Source organism: Acomys minous, assembly GCF_964271855.1.
Source record: "Acomys minous genome assembly, chromosome: 1".
Classification (NCBI taxonomy): Eukaryota; Metazoa; Chordata; class Mammalia; order Rodentia; family Muridae; genus Acomys; species Acomys minous.
Genome location: NC_140483.1, coordinates 172217081 through 172235536, shown reverse-complemented (window position 1 = coordinate 172235536; position 18456 = coordinate 172217081). Strand labels below are relative to the sequence as shown.

The 18456-nt window shown below is 38.5% G+C and overlaps 1 protein-coding gene across 8 annotated transcripts in view; it reads left to right on the top strand.

The window, feature by feature from the left end:
• Positions 1-18456, top strand: part of NFIB (nuclear factor I B) — a 217570-nt gene that overhangs the window by 197660 nt on the left and 1454 nt on the right. For all 8 annotated transcript variants that reach the window (XM_084796647.1, XM_084796649.1, XM_084796646.1 and 5 more), the window contains one exon: positions 13229-18456. This exon is cut by the window's right edge and continues 1454 nt beyond it. In XM_084796647.1, coding sequence (XP_084652773.1) covers positions 13229-13358 — 130 coding nt within the window. In that variant the 3' untranslated portion in view covers positions 13359-18456. The remainder of the gene's footprint in view (positions 1-13228) is intronic.

The following is an 18456-nucleotide window of genomic DNA, read 5'->3' as shown; positions in this document are numbered from 1 at the left end:
TGAGACACCAGGTGGAGGCTGGGAATTGAACCCGAGTCCTCAATGAGAGCAACAAGTGCTCTTAACTGCTCAGCCATCCCCAGCCCTGCACTCAGCTTTTTAAAGTTCCATGACATTTAATTAATTTAACACTTAAGTTATTACAATATGACTTTTCTGTTAAATATTGGTAGTAATATCATCTTTTTTTAAAAAATCTAATCTTCTTCCCCAAGAAGCTTATATTAGTAGCAAAAACCTATATAATATATACTTACAAGCACAAGATAAACTTACTGGAAGTATCTTATTTAAATAGTCTCAGTGATTAATGGTGCTTAATTAAAATGAATGAAAGTGGCTTAAGCGACTGAATTAGTAAGCTGTTTAAAGTTAATTTAATTAGATTTGATAACATGATGTTTTCATTAGTTTATTAAGTAACAATCCTATCCTCCATGCTTTGCCTATCAGCAGAATGGCCTATGTTCACAAGGACGGTAAATTAGATGGAAGCTACTCATGTTTTTAAACATGACTCCACTGTCAAAACTTTGTAATAGGTAGACTACAGGTAGGCCTTTACTTAGTCTAGACTAGGATAGTGTCTATGAAGCACATTAAAACCAAAATGATGTAAATTTTGGTAATTTATAAAACAACTTGAACTAGGTCTGAGGAGTTCTGGAATCAGAACTTGGTGTGCCCCCAAAGCAAAGGTAACACACACATGGGGAGAAATGACCACAATATTAGTGCTTGGGGACACATTGTTCATCTTGAAGCTTCCTTTCATGCCAAGAAAATTGATGTGGCAACCAGGCTCAGATCCTAGTGAGTCAGGGAGGGGGGACTAACTGAATTTATTGATTTCATGCTTCCCTTTCTCTGAGGGTACCAATCTTTCTTCAGATTAGTGGATAAGCATATGAGATGGCATGACTGACCAATAAAGCCTTGAAGTTATCTTTGGGTTGTATCTCTTCTCCTTGTCATGACTCAAAGAGGCACAGCATGGGTGTTTCAGCAATATCTATACATTCTGCGGGGATTCACTGAGTTGGAACCAGTGATGGCAGGCAGGGGTGGTGTGCAGGTGTGTGTGTGGGGGGGGCGTCTGTCCTAAGTATTGTGACAGTCACAGATCTTTAAATCTGTGTCACAGTTCAGAATAAACATGCTTAGATGAGACAGCGATGTGCTTTGCTTTTCTACCATTATCAAAAATGGACACAGCTGCAGGGCATGTGGAGCAAGTTTTTGGACCTAGCACCAGGGAGACCAAGGCAAGCAAGGCTCTTGAGCTTGTGGTCTAACACATGATTTATCAATGTTGCCCTGAAGTTGTTTTTTAATACTTCGTGGATTTTTGTTTCTAGATAGAATACTGAAAAGGAAAGTTCTGTCTGTACTACTGTCCCTTTCAAGAGAGAGCAGGACAGCTAAAGCTGTGGAGTCATCTCAGTAGTTTGACAATACTAAGGAAGATAGGTTTGTTCAGCCGGAGGCTTCAATGAGCTTTGACGTGGTAGATAGGGAACACACCACAGGCCATGCTTCTTGTGGTTCTTGCTTTTTTTTTTTTTCAGTTTATATTTCTATTTATTCAAAGCAATGTCATTGTTTTATAAATATCTTGTGGGTTTTTTAGTTAATATTTTTGCATATACTTTATATTATTATACATATATAAAATAAACTACATAGAGCAAGAAGAACCACGAAACAATCAGGAATTGTATTGATGTTACATTCATAGTGTTTTGGCTATTTGTATTTGGCAGCCTTGAAAGATAACATCCTATCTTGGTGAGTCTAAAATTCTGAATCAATATCTGTCATATCTCATCTCTATCAACTTAAAACATCTATCTAGACCTAAAAACATCTTAACCCCTAAATAACTAAGCTTAATTGTGAAACTAACCTGTTTGGTCTTCAACCCTATCAGAGACTTGAGAAGGAATAAAAGACAGGGTAAACAAAGCCTCAATAGTTCCTGCCTCATAAATATGTCTGTCAGATATATTGGGCTAGAAGGCTGAAGATGATGCTCCAACGTTATAGAGAGTTATAGGTGACTGTTCAGGCAGCAAACTGTCTCTGTAATTTTTTTCAATTTGGAAGCTGCTTGTTTTTTGTTTTTTTGTTTTTTGTTTGTTTGTTTGTTTGTTTGTTGGGTGGGAGTGTTGTTTGCTATGTTTTTTTTAATTAAAATAAAACCAGATCATTTTTTCCTCTTTTCTCTCTTCAGCCCCTCTCAGCTACCCACTTTCCAATACCCCATGTTCTCCCACTCTCAAGTTGATAACCCCTATTTCTTTGATTTTTGTTGCTACACAAACAGATATCCACATGTATGTGTACGTACAACTATGTTTATACACAAAGGCAGTCATGGAGACTGTAGATCAGCGGTTCTCAACCTGTGGGTTGTGGCCACTTTTGGGGGTTACACATCAAATATCCTATATATCAGATATCTATGATTCATAACAGTAGCAAAATTACAGTTATGAAATAGCAATGAAAATAATTTTATCGTTGGGGGTCACAGCAACATTAGGCACTGTGTGAAAGGCTCACAGTATTAGGAAAGTTGAGAACCACTGCTGTAGATAGAAAGGCCACAGCAAAGCAAGTGTTCGGATTTGCTTTCTTTTGTTGTGTGTGTTGCCACTTTGTTTGTCCTCACTTGCTTTCTCTCCTGCTTGGAACAGTTGCCCTCTTGATTTGCTTCCGTGTCAGATGCAGCTTCTTTGGAGGGCTGAAAATGGCAGGGAGCTATGTACATCCTGTGTGAGCTAGAGATTTGCTTGTCACATCCCACCCCAGCTCAGAAACTCCCTTGGGCAGCAACAGAAACTGTGAGGCCAAGTTTCCAAGGACCTTCTAGGTTAAAATCCTGAAGTTCTTTTGTTATTGTTTTTTTTTCTTCAACTTAGCATTTTGTTCCTCTCTCTCTCTCTCTCTCTCTCTCTCTCTCTCTCTCTCTCTCTCTCTCTCTTACATGTATACACTCACATGCTAAGGGCTTACCTAGATAAAGTGAAATGTCCTTCCTCAGCAAATGCTCACTTGCTAGAGTTGATACAGAACACAATGCTGAAGGTCTCACTTCCCTTGCATTGGTGTATTCACCTTCTTGGTGATGGGTTGCCCAAGTTGGGTACTGCTGTGTTTGTTCTTTGTCATCCTCCTCACACAAGTTCTGTTGTTTTTGTGCAAGTGCCTTGTGTGGGTGTAAACACATAGAAAAGTTACTCGCTAACTGACTTGCTTTCTTGAGGCCCTAGCCAGACTCTTCCTTGAACTTTCAAATATGAAGGACCAGTATAATCAAATGAAAAAGAAAGCTGCAGGACAGTCTAAGAATAATATAAGCGTACGTTATTTTAAAACGTTGCATGGGTACTTTATGCAAAGGAGAAACTCGATTTATTGTTTCATTTGCCCTTCACCCTTTAAGAAAACACAAAGCCACAAGTGAGTGGTTGTAGGTGTCCAATGGCTTATATATAAACATAGAAGAAGCCTTCAGATGGCTAAAGTAAACACGAGTGTGTTACTGAAGGATATGTTTACACAAACCATTTGCTCAGCCCCTGAAATAATGAAGAAATGAAGATTTTACTGAAATAATTGGAAGGATTTTTTTTTTATTTTGTTTCTGCTTCTGCCATAACTGAATGGCACCAAAGAGACTTTTATCAGCGATTTTTTTTCCACGTTACATGTGTTCCCGTTCCTTTCTAGGAGTCGAATACTTCATCCTGTCATTACTTTACACATGTTTTTGTAAGAAATTGTCGTTTATTACTGCAATTCCAGAGAGTTGCTTGATTTCCCAAGAGAAGTTTAGCAGCCAGTAAAGGTTATTTGGATCTGGCTGGTTAGGAGAAGGAGGGCAAAAGGAAGGGGCAAGTGTGAGCATTTCATGCTCAGTTTGTCATTGTGAAACCCTGTTTACCAGTTCCCTCCATGCTCACACTGTTTTCTTTACAAAATGTACGTTCTTTACCAAAGACTGTAAAAGAAAAACAAGGATAATTTTTAATAGGTTGCAAACTATATGTATTCACAGATGTACGCTTATACATACCGATGCATGGCATGTGCGTGATAGAGGCACATGTCCAGTCCCATCTTTAAATAGAATTAAGTTAATTTTTATTTCAGTATCACACTCTGACTATTCCTGCACATCTCCTAGGTTAGCATTTCCTGCTTGGGATTTCTTATCTTGACACAGAACTGCAGTTCAGCAGCTGAGCTGTTCCTGCAGTTCCTGAGGGGGGCTGGATTCCCGTCGCTGAGTCTTCTTTTCAGCTGTTGGCTCTAGAGTGTTTTCAGACTGTTCGAATTTTTATACACCATTCCGGATCCCTAGCACCACTCTGGGACTAACAGAAATGCTGAGAAGATAGATGCATAGGCACATGCTTAGTTCAAGGCAGAGACGTGGGAGCAGTGTCCGGTAACAGGGCAGCTAGCTGCTTCTTCTCTTTGCGGTTAGAAATCTCCTGAAAGCCCTGACTTTCTTTTCTCATCAGTATTACTTGCACCTGTCAGGAAATCAAAACTAAAGTCGTTAGCATTTTATTAAAATGATCTGAAATGGTTTTCACAAACACACGGTGTCTCTGATCTGGCTATTGAGAGCTTGTAGTTTTTCACCTCCCTTTCTCGATTTGTAAGGAAAGATTTGTCCAACTGGACGTTTTCCTTTTTATCTCCACAAACTCTTCAGAACACTTCCTAAGAAATTAATTGTATTCCAGCCAGACTTGCTTGCTGCCATCCCACAGGAAATGGGTCAGCAATCCATTAAGATGCCATTAGATAATCTAATTTGGAACTTAATCTCTAAATTAACCATGCTCCATACTTGAAGCATACTTGAGAGAAAGAAAAAAAGTTTACGTTTGAATCGATAGGGGAGCCGAAGCGTGAAGAAGGCTGTTTTTTTTTTTTTTTTTTTGTAGCTGTTGTCACGTCTCAAGCCGTCTGGTAACCAGGAGAAACCAGACATGATGTAATTCCAGATTGAACTTGAACTTGAGGGACTTAGCACGGGGAAACAATGGGCCATAGGAATCAATAATGTCCATTTTCCACATGATTATGTCTGGAGCTTCCCGTCAACCTTTCTGGATGGGCAGTGTGACCAAAACGAGATGATCCAGGGACAAAATGTTAGAGGAAAGAGAACAACTTTCTCCATGGTATTTTTCAGAGCAGCACTGCAGATTCCAGCGGGATTAGAAAAGTTCCTGCTCTGCAGTAAAGCGGTGGTCTGTTCAGAGCACTCTTTGTTCGCCTAGGTAGGACAAACTTAATCTTCCGTTTCCTGTCAGATGGTTTTTGGCAGCCAAGCCCGAGAGGGAGGAGCAGGATTCAGAACATTCTCAAATGCAAACCTTACTGATTAACCCTTTGCTGCTAAAGGAAGTGTGCTAAATGCTGACCTTGTTTGAAGACGGTTTATGCAAAGCACCGTATAAATATGCACATTGGGCGCTGAGGAGGTCAGCTCTGTCAGGGCCCACACACCATTACTTTACTGTTGTGACCTCAGAGCTGGAACTCGGTGTACTGTGAACCAGGTCGTATTTAAACAATAGAGCTAGAAATGAATATTTTTTATAGGAAATGTAATGTTATAGAAGGAAAAGCAAAGGCCTGTTGAATTTCAACACAGCGAATAATCATAATTATATGTACTTGCCATGTATCGGAAACTGCAGAAAGGCAGCCTTCTCTCCCTCCCTCACTTTCCTTTAGGAGTTCTCTGCACATGTGAACACAGTAAAAGGCCCAACGTCATAAATCCAACTCTTAGCTCTGTCTTACTCTTCAGAATTCTGATATAAACAAGTCCTCTCTTTCAGAGCTGAAACTGTACAAACACTGCTGGGGTTCGCTTTTAAATAAAAATAATTTGTGAAAGAGACTCCTGCCACATTTCTCTCTCGTTTAGTATGCCTTTGGTGAGCCTCTCTGTGAAAGGCACTATTCTGGAGTACCATTTTTGTAGGGAAATGTCTGCAGTTGAAGAATCACTTATGCAAATAAGAGGGGCAGTAACCCTCCTAACAATAGCATTGAAAAGGAGCCCAGGGGTGGAGAGGAGTGTACAGACTAGATAAATACTGGAAATCAACATATGGGCTTCCCTGCAGCATGGTCAGCTGGAGGATGCAAATGGCTACAGTTAGCCTCTAACTCTATATGTTTTTAATTGGCAAAAACATCTCACCGCTTCATACGTTTATATATTTAAGTGTTCACCCTGTAACCAGTTTGTAATTAGTCACCTTAATAAACTTTCTATCACATGTTTTTTTTTTTTGGCTCTAAAATATGAGCAAGATCAAATCAAGTTTTGTTTTTGTTTTTTTTAAACATGCTTAATTTGGCTAATTGAAGGGAAGACTTTTTTTTAAAATCCTGTTTACATTTAGGTGTTGAAAGCAAGCAAGTTTTTGTGACTTTTGTGTGGGTCCTCTTGTGGAAGGGCCTTCTGGGGTCATGAGTGGACGCTTCTGTAGGTAAGGAGCAGAGCGTAGCAACGGTCTCGTCCACTGGTGTAGCTGCAGTGTGCCCTATGGAGTCACTACTGCTTGTGCTCCTCTCTGCCTTAACTACTTTCCTGGTGGGTGCCATCTTTAAACTTGGGAAACACTGTCACATGTGCATGCTGAAGTGAACTCCTTTTTTTTTTTTTTTTTTTTTTTTTTTTATGAGACAGGGTCTCTCTGTGTTAGCCTTGGCTGTCCTGGACTCGCTTTGTAGACCAGGCTGGCCTCAAACTCACAGTGATCCGCCTGCCTCTGCTTCCCGAGTGCCTGGGATTAAAGGTGTGCGCCACCATGCCTGGCCTTGAAGTGAACCATTAATCCAGCAAACCCAGAAGCAAAGCAATTTGAGACAACTGACTACAAACCAGTGAGGGAGGTTTAACAGCCTACTGGTTGATGTTACTTTCAAACGTGTGGCTCCCCAAGGATTGGCACCATAAAGAAGGCTATTTACATACTTAGTTAAGAAATGAATACGTTTCTCTTTCATTACTGGGAAGTGCTGTTGTTTGCAGTTAGATTCATTCCATGAGCCACCTGCAGTTTATGATATTTGGCGTTTCCCAGAGAGCACACAGGGGTCCTTTGCAGAGCAGGTAAGAGCTAGCCAGGGAGCTTTCTGATGCAGACTATTACAAATAGTGATAATAATTAGAAATCATCTTACATGCAAATCGGACCACTCCAATAGCGATAATGATTGTTAAGAATGGGAAAAATAAATCAAAGAAACCCAGGACCTTTATAAAGCTTATAGTGTATTTCACTCTCAGTCTGGCCTCATTTAAAAGGGGCTCAAAAGCAAATGACTGTCACACACCCATCTCTGTATGTACATAAGACAAAGGCACACCTTATTTTTGGCTGAAAAGCAACTACTGTTGGATAAATAAGTTGGACTCAGGAATTGTTCAGGAGTTCTAGTGCATCTAAGTGTCAATCATAAGCCATTGGATATCTTATGTAATTTACCTGCAGTGGAAATATAGGAATAAAAAAATTAATTTTTTTTCCACCGAGAGGGCTGAAGCAAAGAGTATGGGTAAGAAAGCAGAGCCATGGACTGCCCTACTGTGTCTGAGACCCAGGCTTCTGCAGCCTAATTCTAGTGTACTGTTGGGCAAGACTTCAAGCTCCAGTGTCCTCCTCCACAAACTAAGCGTGAATGTTTATTTTTAGGTCCAAAACAGGTAAGGTAGGTCAGTCACATAGACCAATGCCTGGCAAATTACTCATACTGTGTAAGTGATATTGATTAGATGCCACATTCTTTCTTCTAACGTATTAATAGCTTCAACTTGGAGTTTCTCATTTATTCTGTCCACTGACGTGAGTGAGGTTTTTTTTTTTCACAAGACAGTGTACAGCCTTCGTGTTTTATGAAAGCAAGCAGGTAGTTGATATGCAGCATCGTATATCTAGACTGAACTAACATACCTATGCCTAATTCTTCCAGACATGTTTTTTGCTTCAGTAGAGAAAATACTTTCCTGTATATGTTTGAAGAGATTTAAAACCATCATGCTGGTAATTTGTCAAATTGTTGTTTGACCAAAAGAATAACAAGTAACACCTGAAACTGCTACAAAAGAATTGAAGGCAAATTTTCTGAATTATCATTTTATATGGTCTTCATGCTTCCTATGCCCTTGTGTGTTTGCATAGTTAACCATAGGGCTACTGGTACATTTGGACTTTGTATAAATCGGCCAAATCTTTGTGCTCTGTTTCTTAGGATTTTAAGTTTGTTAAAAAAAATACCTATAATCTTTGAAGGAAATGCAGTTTGTTAATCTAAATGACCAATAGTATGATTCCCCTGGAAAGTATTAGTATAATTAGGATGTTGACATTATATGACCTAACAGGTGGAATGCCTAATTCATTATGAAAGGAACACCAATTAGTAATACATGGATTGAGCCATTCTTCAAATACCTCTCACTGTTTTAGTGACCTAATCCTAATAGGTGAAGTTTTTTTTTTTTTTTTTACTTTGCTTCCTGTTCAACTTAATGACTTCATCTGTGTTTATTTGACACCCTGTAGTTCTGGTTGGTTATTGTGTTAAAAGCCAAGGAACCAATCACTTTTGGCCTTGAAGGCACTGTCACAGTATGAATAATTTTTTTTAATGACCAACAGATGTTGTTTTGGCACGCACTCCAATTTTTTTTTCTTTCATTGAAAAATAAAGAATCTACTCCTGTAGTAGAACAACCACAGTTTATCTAGATTGAGAAGTATAGGTAGAGTGCGTTTTAAAAATATGGTTGGACTATGTATAAAATCTAACAAACCTTTGTGCTCTGTTACTTAGCAATCAAGTTTCTTAAGAGTTTCGAACCCCTTTCCCTCATAACTTTCACTGTAGTGTTACCTTGGAACTATTTTTGCTTTCCAAGAAGACAGATCTAAAGAATCTGAGGTTGTTACCTCTGACAAACCACTTACTCTCTCAGTGTACTCACTAGTCCCTTTAAAGGTCAATGTAGATTAGGGCATAGTTTGTGTAGCATATGGCAAATTCATTGTCTCCTGAAGCAAATACATTTGCCTTAAGAAAATTCTACTCCAAATGTTGTTCTTTCCAAGGTTGGATCAACCCGTGACTTTTCTAGAAGGCAGTGTGGCATAGTGAAATGGCCATGGGACACAGACAGAAGAGTTAAAAATCTGAGGGCTACATGGGTGAGATTGGCCTTAGTTTCTTTACCCATGAGAGGGGATACTAATGGCCGTTTCAGGAATTCATAGATAAAACACCAAAGATGGCGCCTTGTGTTCGCCAGCATGGTTATCATCTAGAAATATCTCCCTTTGGGCTAATTCCATGAATCGAGTCATTCAGAATTCTGAATAATCTCTAATTCAGTGTCTTCCCTGTTATCCAGAAACTGTCCCTTAAATTATTTGATAAATTTCTTCAACAAAGATGGAACTCCAATGTAAAATGAACCCCTGACTATCTCCTAAGTCAACGGAACTGGCTTATGCCTTTCCTGTTGGTGATAATCAGTTTACACAGTTGGTCACAGTAAAGTGAATATATTTTCCAAGATAGCCACCATTTTGTTTCTGAAATGTTAATTTAGCTTTTAGCTGTTGTGTGTTTTGTATATGATAACACTTCATATATGTCATCAGAATGCCAAGTATTTTGAACTTTTGATCCTGATTTCCCATACGTGTATTGTTTTCTGACTACTTTTATTTTTAGTGGTGATGGGTAGCAAATGTTTCCTAGATACATGTTATCAAGTTTTAGTAAGATTAATCTTTAGTTTCTCTGAAGGATATTTGACATTGAAAATCTAATGATAGGGCCGGGCATGGTGGCGCACGACTTTAATCCAAGCCCTTGAGAGGCAGAGTCAGGCAGGTCACTGTGAGTTTGAGGCCAGCCTGGTCTACACAGCGAGTCTAGGACAGCCAAGGCTACACAGAGAGACTCTGTCTCAAAAAACAAAACGAACAAACAAACAAAAAACAAAAAGAAAGAAAGAAAGAAAAAAAGAAAGATAATCTAATGATAGCAAAGTAAACATAAGCTTGAAGATACATATTGCTGTCTTAGTTTTGGGCATCTTTTCAGTTATATTGTAAAACTCTTACTAGTCAAAGTATAGATTTTTTTAATTGAACATACAATGATTCATATAACTTTTCCTCTACAATGAATGAAGACCAAGTCATATTCTTATACATACCCGATTTGCATGTGTAAATGTGTAGATGCTAACATTTATTTGTATGATGGAGTCACAGCATGGTGGTGCTTATGCTTTCCCAGTTATGAACTATAAGAATTTAGGTGTTGCGTTTTTTAATTAAGTGACTTAGTTTGGTTTAACTTTTAACATTATTTTATAGCTTTGAGTTACTTTTATCAGGATTCCCCCTCCTCCTCCCAAGCGAACTGCTGTCAAAGCTCTAGCGAAAGTTCGTTATAGGTCTGAGCTTGACCTATGAATTGGTAATAAGAGACTTGTAAAACTCAGGCATGGGGTCTGCATAGTGTTCACATTGGAGATTTATTCTACCCTACAGATTTGTAAACAGTATCAACAAACGTATTACACGCTGCAGTGTTGGTATGGCTGTAACGTAGGCCAGGAGATTGAGAAAGTTTAACTAAACATTTAAATTAAATTTGGTACGCATTCTACCACATGGGTCCTCTGTACGTTAGGAGCAGCCATTTATTCTGCATTCTTATCCTCTCTCCATTTGGTAGATTTGCCTTTTTAGGTGCCACCCCTATTTTCCAATCATTAATACACTCTCTCCAAAGCATACAATCTCTAGGTGACTTTACAAAGCTCATCTAGTTGGGAATTTTTGTTGACTTCATAAGGTGGCTTGCTTTTTGTTGATGCTGTGTTTTATTGCCAAGAATTATCTGTTGAATTACTTTTTGCTTTTGACATATACTTTTTACTTTAGGTTAAAACTAATGATGGCTATTTTGTAATTTGCCCTATTGTTAAGAAATATTCTCATCCATGACCAGATTCCATAAGGATAGATAAGACTGGGCCATTTTTTTTCCTGTGGTGTTCACCTTTCAGTCAGTAAGATAATTACAGATAACAGGTGATTCTGATATGAAGTAATAAACGCTGTAATAGGACTGTGTACAGAGTGCAGTGTAGCACAGTTGAGGTGAAAATAAGTTTCTTGGTGCATTATGTAACATTGTTCCCAGTCAATGCTACAAACTACAGAAATAATTTTGAAGATGTGTGTAGGAAGAGAGAAATATGTGAAAAACAGTCAAGTCTCTCAGAAAAGATTTCAGTAAAAATATGCACAGTCTTTAGAGTTGGGGTTATTTACCAGCAAAGGAAGACATGTAAGTTGGTGTATTATTTTTCTGTATAACCTTGGTACAGAGCATGTCAACTTTAAATTCAGAGATACTCAGTTGGCAATATGTTCATAAATATGGGTAGTCAAGGCCAACACTTTTTAAAGATAGCTGAGTGTGGGTTCAAGCCATTGATCCATCTGTACAGAATTTTGTAACACATCTGCCATATGCAAACGATTAGCAAAGTAAGAGTCAGATTTTGCTGCTATTGATCTGGTCATCTAACCACAGGAAAAAGAGGTCACTAGTTTCTTTTCTGTTGATGCTTTGCTCACCAGTATGTACTTAGACATGTAGAAATAAGCTACGTTTAGTATTGAGGTATCTTTAGAGTAAAAAAAAAATGTTATGTATCTGGTTGTTTAAATCAAAAATTGTTTCTTTGTGTTGATTGCTTGATGCTTTCTGTACTTGCAGGAGTCAAATATGAGCAGAGAGATGCCCAGGTCGCTAACTACAGTAATAGTTTAGTCTCACCTGTTGTTTCAACAGTATAGGATACTAGATCACACTTAAAACATGGACCACGTGCCATGCCAAGCCATTGCTACACTGGGCACAGAATTGTCTATATGATGTTTCACTGATACAGTTATACATATGACATTAGCTCCCAGTGGAATGTCACTATAAACAATGCAACAGATTAGATGCACCCTAAAATATCTGGGCTAGGGTGTTTTGTGGTGCTATAAATCTGGCATTCCTTTTCTCCATATGATACTATTATGAGAAAGTATTCCAGGAGCAACTAGAAATTATTATTTTTTTCAAACTTGCTTTTAAAGCCCAAGGCAAACATACAGCTGACTAGTGAGAAACAGCACTGCTGGCTCAAGTCACCCCCCCTTCTCTTTCAGTTCTCCCTCAGTGCACCCCAAATATGCCATCATTCCTGGTAGTGAAATCCAGGAATGCTTAGGCCCCTGAGGAAAAAAATGAATTGAAAGGAAAGCTTTGGTTTTGTGTAAGGGAAATAATATATAGGAGAGCAAGAAAACACCAGAGAACATGACAGCCCCTGTGCTGTACCCCACAATGGGCTTTTGCACAGAATGCGACCAACTGAGCTCCATGTGGTCTAAGATAGACAACCATTTATGTGTGTAAAACTCTTTACTTACGTAATGATAATGAAGCATTTCAAATTGCATACCATATACAGACCTGCCTGAAAATGTATTTTTTCTCATGTGAGTGAAAAGGATATATTTTTTATTACATTTTAAATGTATATAACCCAATAAGGCAGATAAACTCATCACACCCAGAATGTTAAATACAATTAAAGTATCTAGCAAACTACAGTAGTCTGGTGTTGTGAGAAATTTCTGCTTTTCTTTTTCTTTGTTTGAACAATACAAATCATACTGTATTTATTACACTGAAGTGGATCAGATATTTGAAAAAGAATAGCCTTCATCAGGTAGTATTCAGCAGTTGTGAATAAATCCTGTTTTATGTTTTTTTCAGCATCTCAGATCTTTTCATGAAAGCAAGGGATCATATAGATTATATCTGTTATGATATATATATGTATAATCTAGATATTATCATATGTAGTATATGTGTGTACAATATATATACTTTTAAAAAGTTGATGCATGCTATTAATGTTCAAATTTTATTAAAATTTTAATTTAAAACATAAAAATATAAGTTGTAATTTAATGCATTTAGAATTTAAAATTTATATTTATAATATGGCTGGCGATTTTAACATTGTCTTTTTTCTTTCTTTCTTTCTTTTTTTTTTTCCTGCCTTCCCTCCCTACTACCCTTCTCCTCTCAACAGTCCTGGTACCTGGGCTAGCTTGGTTCCCTTTCAAGTGTCAAATAGGACACCCATCTTACCGGCAAATGTCCAAAATTATGGTTTGAACATAATTGGAGAGCCTTTCCTTCAAGCCGAGACAAGCAACTGAGGGGAAAGAAACACAACAGTAGTATAAGAAACTTAGGGGAAAAACACTCAACAAAAGAGAAGAGGAAGACTGAACAAAACAGAAAAAGGAGAGAAACAGAAGAAAGAAGACTGACTATATAGACCAGCATCGCAGCACGTACAGTTGCTAATTCCCTTAAGGTTGAAACTATAGCGACACAGAAGGGTCGATGATATCTCGCTGACGCTAGACCGCAGCCCCTGCAACGTAGCCTTTGTTACATGAAGCCCGCTGGGAAATAGATGTTCTGTCTCTATGACAATATATTTTAACTGACTTTCTAGATGCCTTAATATTTGCATGATAAGCTAGTTTTCTTGGTTAGTATTCTCGTTGTTTACGCATGGAGTCACTATGCCTGGTTATGTCACCAACGAAGGCTAGGAGGCGGCATCAGAGAGGCTGGGGGCAGAGCCGTGAGCCAGCCAGCTTATAAGCACTCTGATTTCTAAAAGTTAAAAAAAATATATAAAATCTCTGTAGCCTTTAGTTATCCGTACAGATTTATTAAATTTTGGCCCTTAACCCAGCCTTTTCCAGTGTGTAACCCAGTTTGAAATCTTAAAAAAGAAAAAAAAATGAAAAATAGAAAAAAAAAAAAACCACAAAAAAATAGTTTGAACTCAAAGGCTCTATGGAAGAAATGCCTCTATGTGGGTAAAGGGTTACCTCTGCATGCAACAGTAAAAAAAAATTAATATAATATTTTCCCCACAAAAGGAACACTTAACAGAGGCAAGTGCAATTTATAAATTTATATCTAAGGGGAATCATGATTATAAGTCCTTCAGCCCTTGGACTCTAAATTGAGGGGATTAAAAAGAATTTAAAATAATTTTGAGCGAATTTATTTCCCCTCAGTTTTTGAGGGCATTTAAAAAGGCATTAATTCAAGACAAATCATGTGCTTGAAGAAAAAAGAAAAAGAAAAAAAAAAAGAAAAAAAGGAAAAAAAAGAAAAAAAGTAAAAACACAGCACTTAGGTTGGCTTAGCTGCAGCCTCCTCAGAGGTCGAATTATTTATTTAAAATTACTGGTTGCATCAAGAACCCATAGGGTGTACAAATGGTTCTATAAAATCTCCACTGTAGAGACAAAGAGGCAGGTAAATCCATGTCACAAGGTAAAGCTTCCAGTGTAGAGGCTGGGAACGCCAGGGTGCAGGGTAGGAAATCATGCTCTTCAGAGAAGTGCCACCAGGGTGCTGGAAACAAACGTGCATGGTGCTTTCAGACATTAGCCTTGTTCAACACATTTCTCGTATTGACAGATCCATAGTGTGCATGGGCAGACACATGTTGCCTCTGTGTCTCTTAAAATTTTAATGAAAAGTACTCTTTCCAGTAATCCTAATTTGCACGAAGATATAATGTCCACATTACGTGCCTTGCCTTGAAATCTAAAAAACAAAAGACAAAAAAAAAAAAAAAAACCCACAAAAGTGACATCACTACACTTGTTTTGCTGCATTTATTATCGTTTTAAATCTTTACCATTTTTATGACAAAATATTTTGTACTCCAGACGAAAAAAAAATGTGTGACATCATGGATTTTTTAGACAGTTAAACCTTTATCTCACATTTATAAAGCATATCATGGCTGTGTATAGTTGCCGCTTAAAAATTGTAATCGACCAGCAATATTTTCAGTATTTTGGTGTTTTTTCTATTAACCTTTCATGTTTTTCATCTTCCAATTAATATTTGGGGGGAGGGGTTTCAAATTTATACGAATTATGCAATACCAAGTTTTGCCTATGTAGGTAGTGCTTTTAGCTGTATTGGTTATTATAGGTAAGTACACAGATTTAAAAAGAAATAATGTATGCTTTTTGTTTGTTTGTTTGTTTGTTTGTTTGTTTTAATTGACCAAAGTGGGTACTGCTATTTTTGCAGTGTGATGAGGTCCTTTTGTGTACTGAGAGACGGACAGGGGATTTTTTTTTAATATACATATATATATATTCAGGGGTGGGTGGGAGGATTTTTAACCCTTTACAGTGTAGCTGTGAAGCACTGCACCCTGAGATGGGCCTGGGCTGCCTACTGTGACAAACTTCAACTTACACAGCTTCCCCCTCTCCCTATTTTCCCACCGGGGGTGCAAGCTGAACTCATTTCTGGTTTTCAAGCTAAGAGAGCAGGAAGAAAAAGCAAGCACAGCGAAGCCTCCTAGAGGCAGACTTAGAAGAACAGCCGTGTCTTACTTTAGTTGTTGTTGATAGTTTTTCCTGAAAGTTCTGAATCCACAGTGGAAAGTGAGCCTGTCTGATATTTGGCAAAGACATGTCTTGAAGTGCCCACATAGCAGATGTTGGCTGTTTCACACTTTTGAGTTTCACACAGGAATAAGCTTTCTCCTACCAAACACATTCACCCTTTGGGAGGGAATGCTCCCCTGTTTTTTTCCCAGCCCCATTTCACTTTCTCAATGACAGGATGTGAGGTTCCTGTGACTTAACTACTTCAAGTGGATGGCAGTGCACTTGGGTCTTTGGTTTTTGACATCCAGAAGGTTGACTGGAGAGAGGGTCGCTCTTATTGAATGTATTTGGACTGATAGATTAAAATCAAAGTTCAGTTTTTAAGGAAAAAAAAAAGTAAGTAAATCCTTTTATTTTACCTGCCCTTGTAAACTAAAAACTAAAGCAGAGAGAAATATAGAATTTTAAGCATCTAATTTTTCCTGTGGATGAACTAAGCTTCTTTGATAATGATGGGACTTCTTTTGAAGGGGTGGTACTTCAAGTATATATTTGGGTTAATTTCCCTTAAGGGCTGGGAGGTGATTGGAGGCCAACTTTATTTTGTCTTCTCCTCACCCCACCTCGTCCTATTGCGTGTATGCATTACTCCAAGGAGATCTTTTAGAATTAGGGATGCACAGTAGGTTGTCAAGAAGCTCTCTTGACACACACCACCACCAGCCCCCCCCTTCTTCCCCCCCCCCAGGCCATGGCCTAATAAAACAAACTTTCAAGTGTATGCATAGCAGCAGATCATTGAATAGTGAGTACTTTAGAACAGTGCTCACAGGCCTGAGAATTATATTGGATTAGCCCATTCAGTTTGATGCCCAAATACTGGGTAGCAAGCAGAGTGGGATGATGGGTCACAGATTCCAAGCCCCACCCCCTATGTCTGTGATACCTGCTCTGCAGATAACCAATCCTCCCAGCCAAGCTCTTAGTGTATTCTGACCTATTTGGTGAAGAGTACAACCCTACAGGACACAGTATTCTTTCCAGCAGACTCCTTTCCTTGTCACCAGTGAATGAACAATTCCAGCTAAGTACATGGCACACTGTGGGCATCCCCGCCTGCCTCTTGGGTACAGAGGCCTAGGGCAAGTGTTCCTTCTTTTTCTAGATCAAATTTTCTTCTTTTCCTTAAAGATAAACTTATTAAAAAGCACTACTATAGATAATCTCAAATCCACTTTTAGCCTTCTATTTTATTTTATTTTTTTTAACCAGGAAGTATATTCTGACGAAGGGCCCCACTTTTGCAGGTCTTGCACGCCCCTTCCTTACCCCAAGACTGCAGAGCTTCAGGATGGTGAAAGGTCACCCAAGGGCATCTCTAGGGGTTGGTGTCTCCAGCCACCAGCTCATGGCACTGTCCAGCCTTTGATGTATTGCTTTGTAGCCCACCACTCACAGTGCCTCTGAAGTGTATTTCTCCGGAGTGACGTGAGCAGTCGAGGCTTGCCTAAGGGAAACAAACAAACAAACAAACAAAAATAAAACCTGAGAGGCAGTGAAGGAGACTGTACATAAAGACACGGAAAAACCTTAATTATAGCAATATAGTTATCGGGTAATGTTCGGGTGGGCAGCTCCATTAAAAAAAAAAAGTATGTGAATGAGTCTGTGACGCTGCGAGTACCGAGAAGAATGAGGTCGTCTTAACGAACCGCCTACCTTGTAGACAGTAATTTGTACACTGTATAGTTTTGTTAAGAATTTTTTTTTAATTAAAATTCCCATGTTTGTAAAGCTAACTTTTTAACAATTATAATGGAACTGTATGTTGTTTCCATTTTTAAAGTAAACAAGAATATTCCTTGTTTAGAGGCTGGACTTGAGTTAAAACTCTCCAGGCTCCTAAGTTATGTATTAAAAAAAAAATCTGTCCATGTTAGGAGATATTTCACAGATTCCTGTGCTTGAAAAGCATAGGATGCTAATCCTTTTTAAAAAAAAAAGTGTAAATGGAGAAAAGTTATATTTTATGAAGGTTATTTTGTTGTATTTAGTATTGGAAAAGTTGGTTTTCAGAGCATTTCAGAATGCTGGAAGCACCACTGTCCTTTTATTAGTATATAAGGCCTTTAGTGAACATTCATTCTCTCTCTCTCTCTCTCTCTCTCTCTCTCTCTCTCTCTCTCTCTCTCTCTTTCTCTCTCTCGGTGATTATTCCATGATGGTATTTAAGGTTAAGTTTCACAGAACATTCAAGATAGGCAGAAACAAGACAGTGCTATGTCTCACACAGCGTGTCCTCAGGGAGCAGGATCTTGGATTTGTGACTTGTAGCTTCGTAAGGACTCAGCAGAAGAGACTCATGGGAACACCTTGAGCAGCAGTGAAGTAGGGTGTGTTCTCTACCTAGATGCAGATTCCATGCACTGTGTGAAACGATGAAGGCTGCAGAAAGCTACCACCTATCAGTGGACAGTATTCATTCTCCATGAAACAATTCTACAGTCTTGCTGGCAGATAGGCCCCAAGCATGACATTCAATATAGTTTACATGTTCTTGTCAAGGTCTTTCGTTAACATTAGCCAGCTGCATGCTTCCTGGACTTTAGGAATTGGGGTTTCTATATTTAATTTTTTTTTAACTGTGCAAGCTATTCAAGTTCAATAGTAAAAACTCAAAACTGAATGTTCTACTCCGTGCTGAAGGAGCTGAAAGCTGCCTTCTTCATATGTTGCACTTTCTGGTAGTTGCCCTGTTTTTTCTAATTCCTTAAAATTGTGTGGGTGGAGTGGATCCCTGCACTGGGGGAATAACATGGACCACTGATTTTGCCCTTTGACCCTGCACAATGACCTTTGCATCAGCCAAACT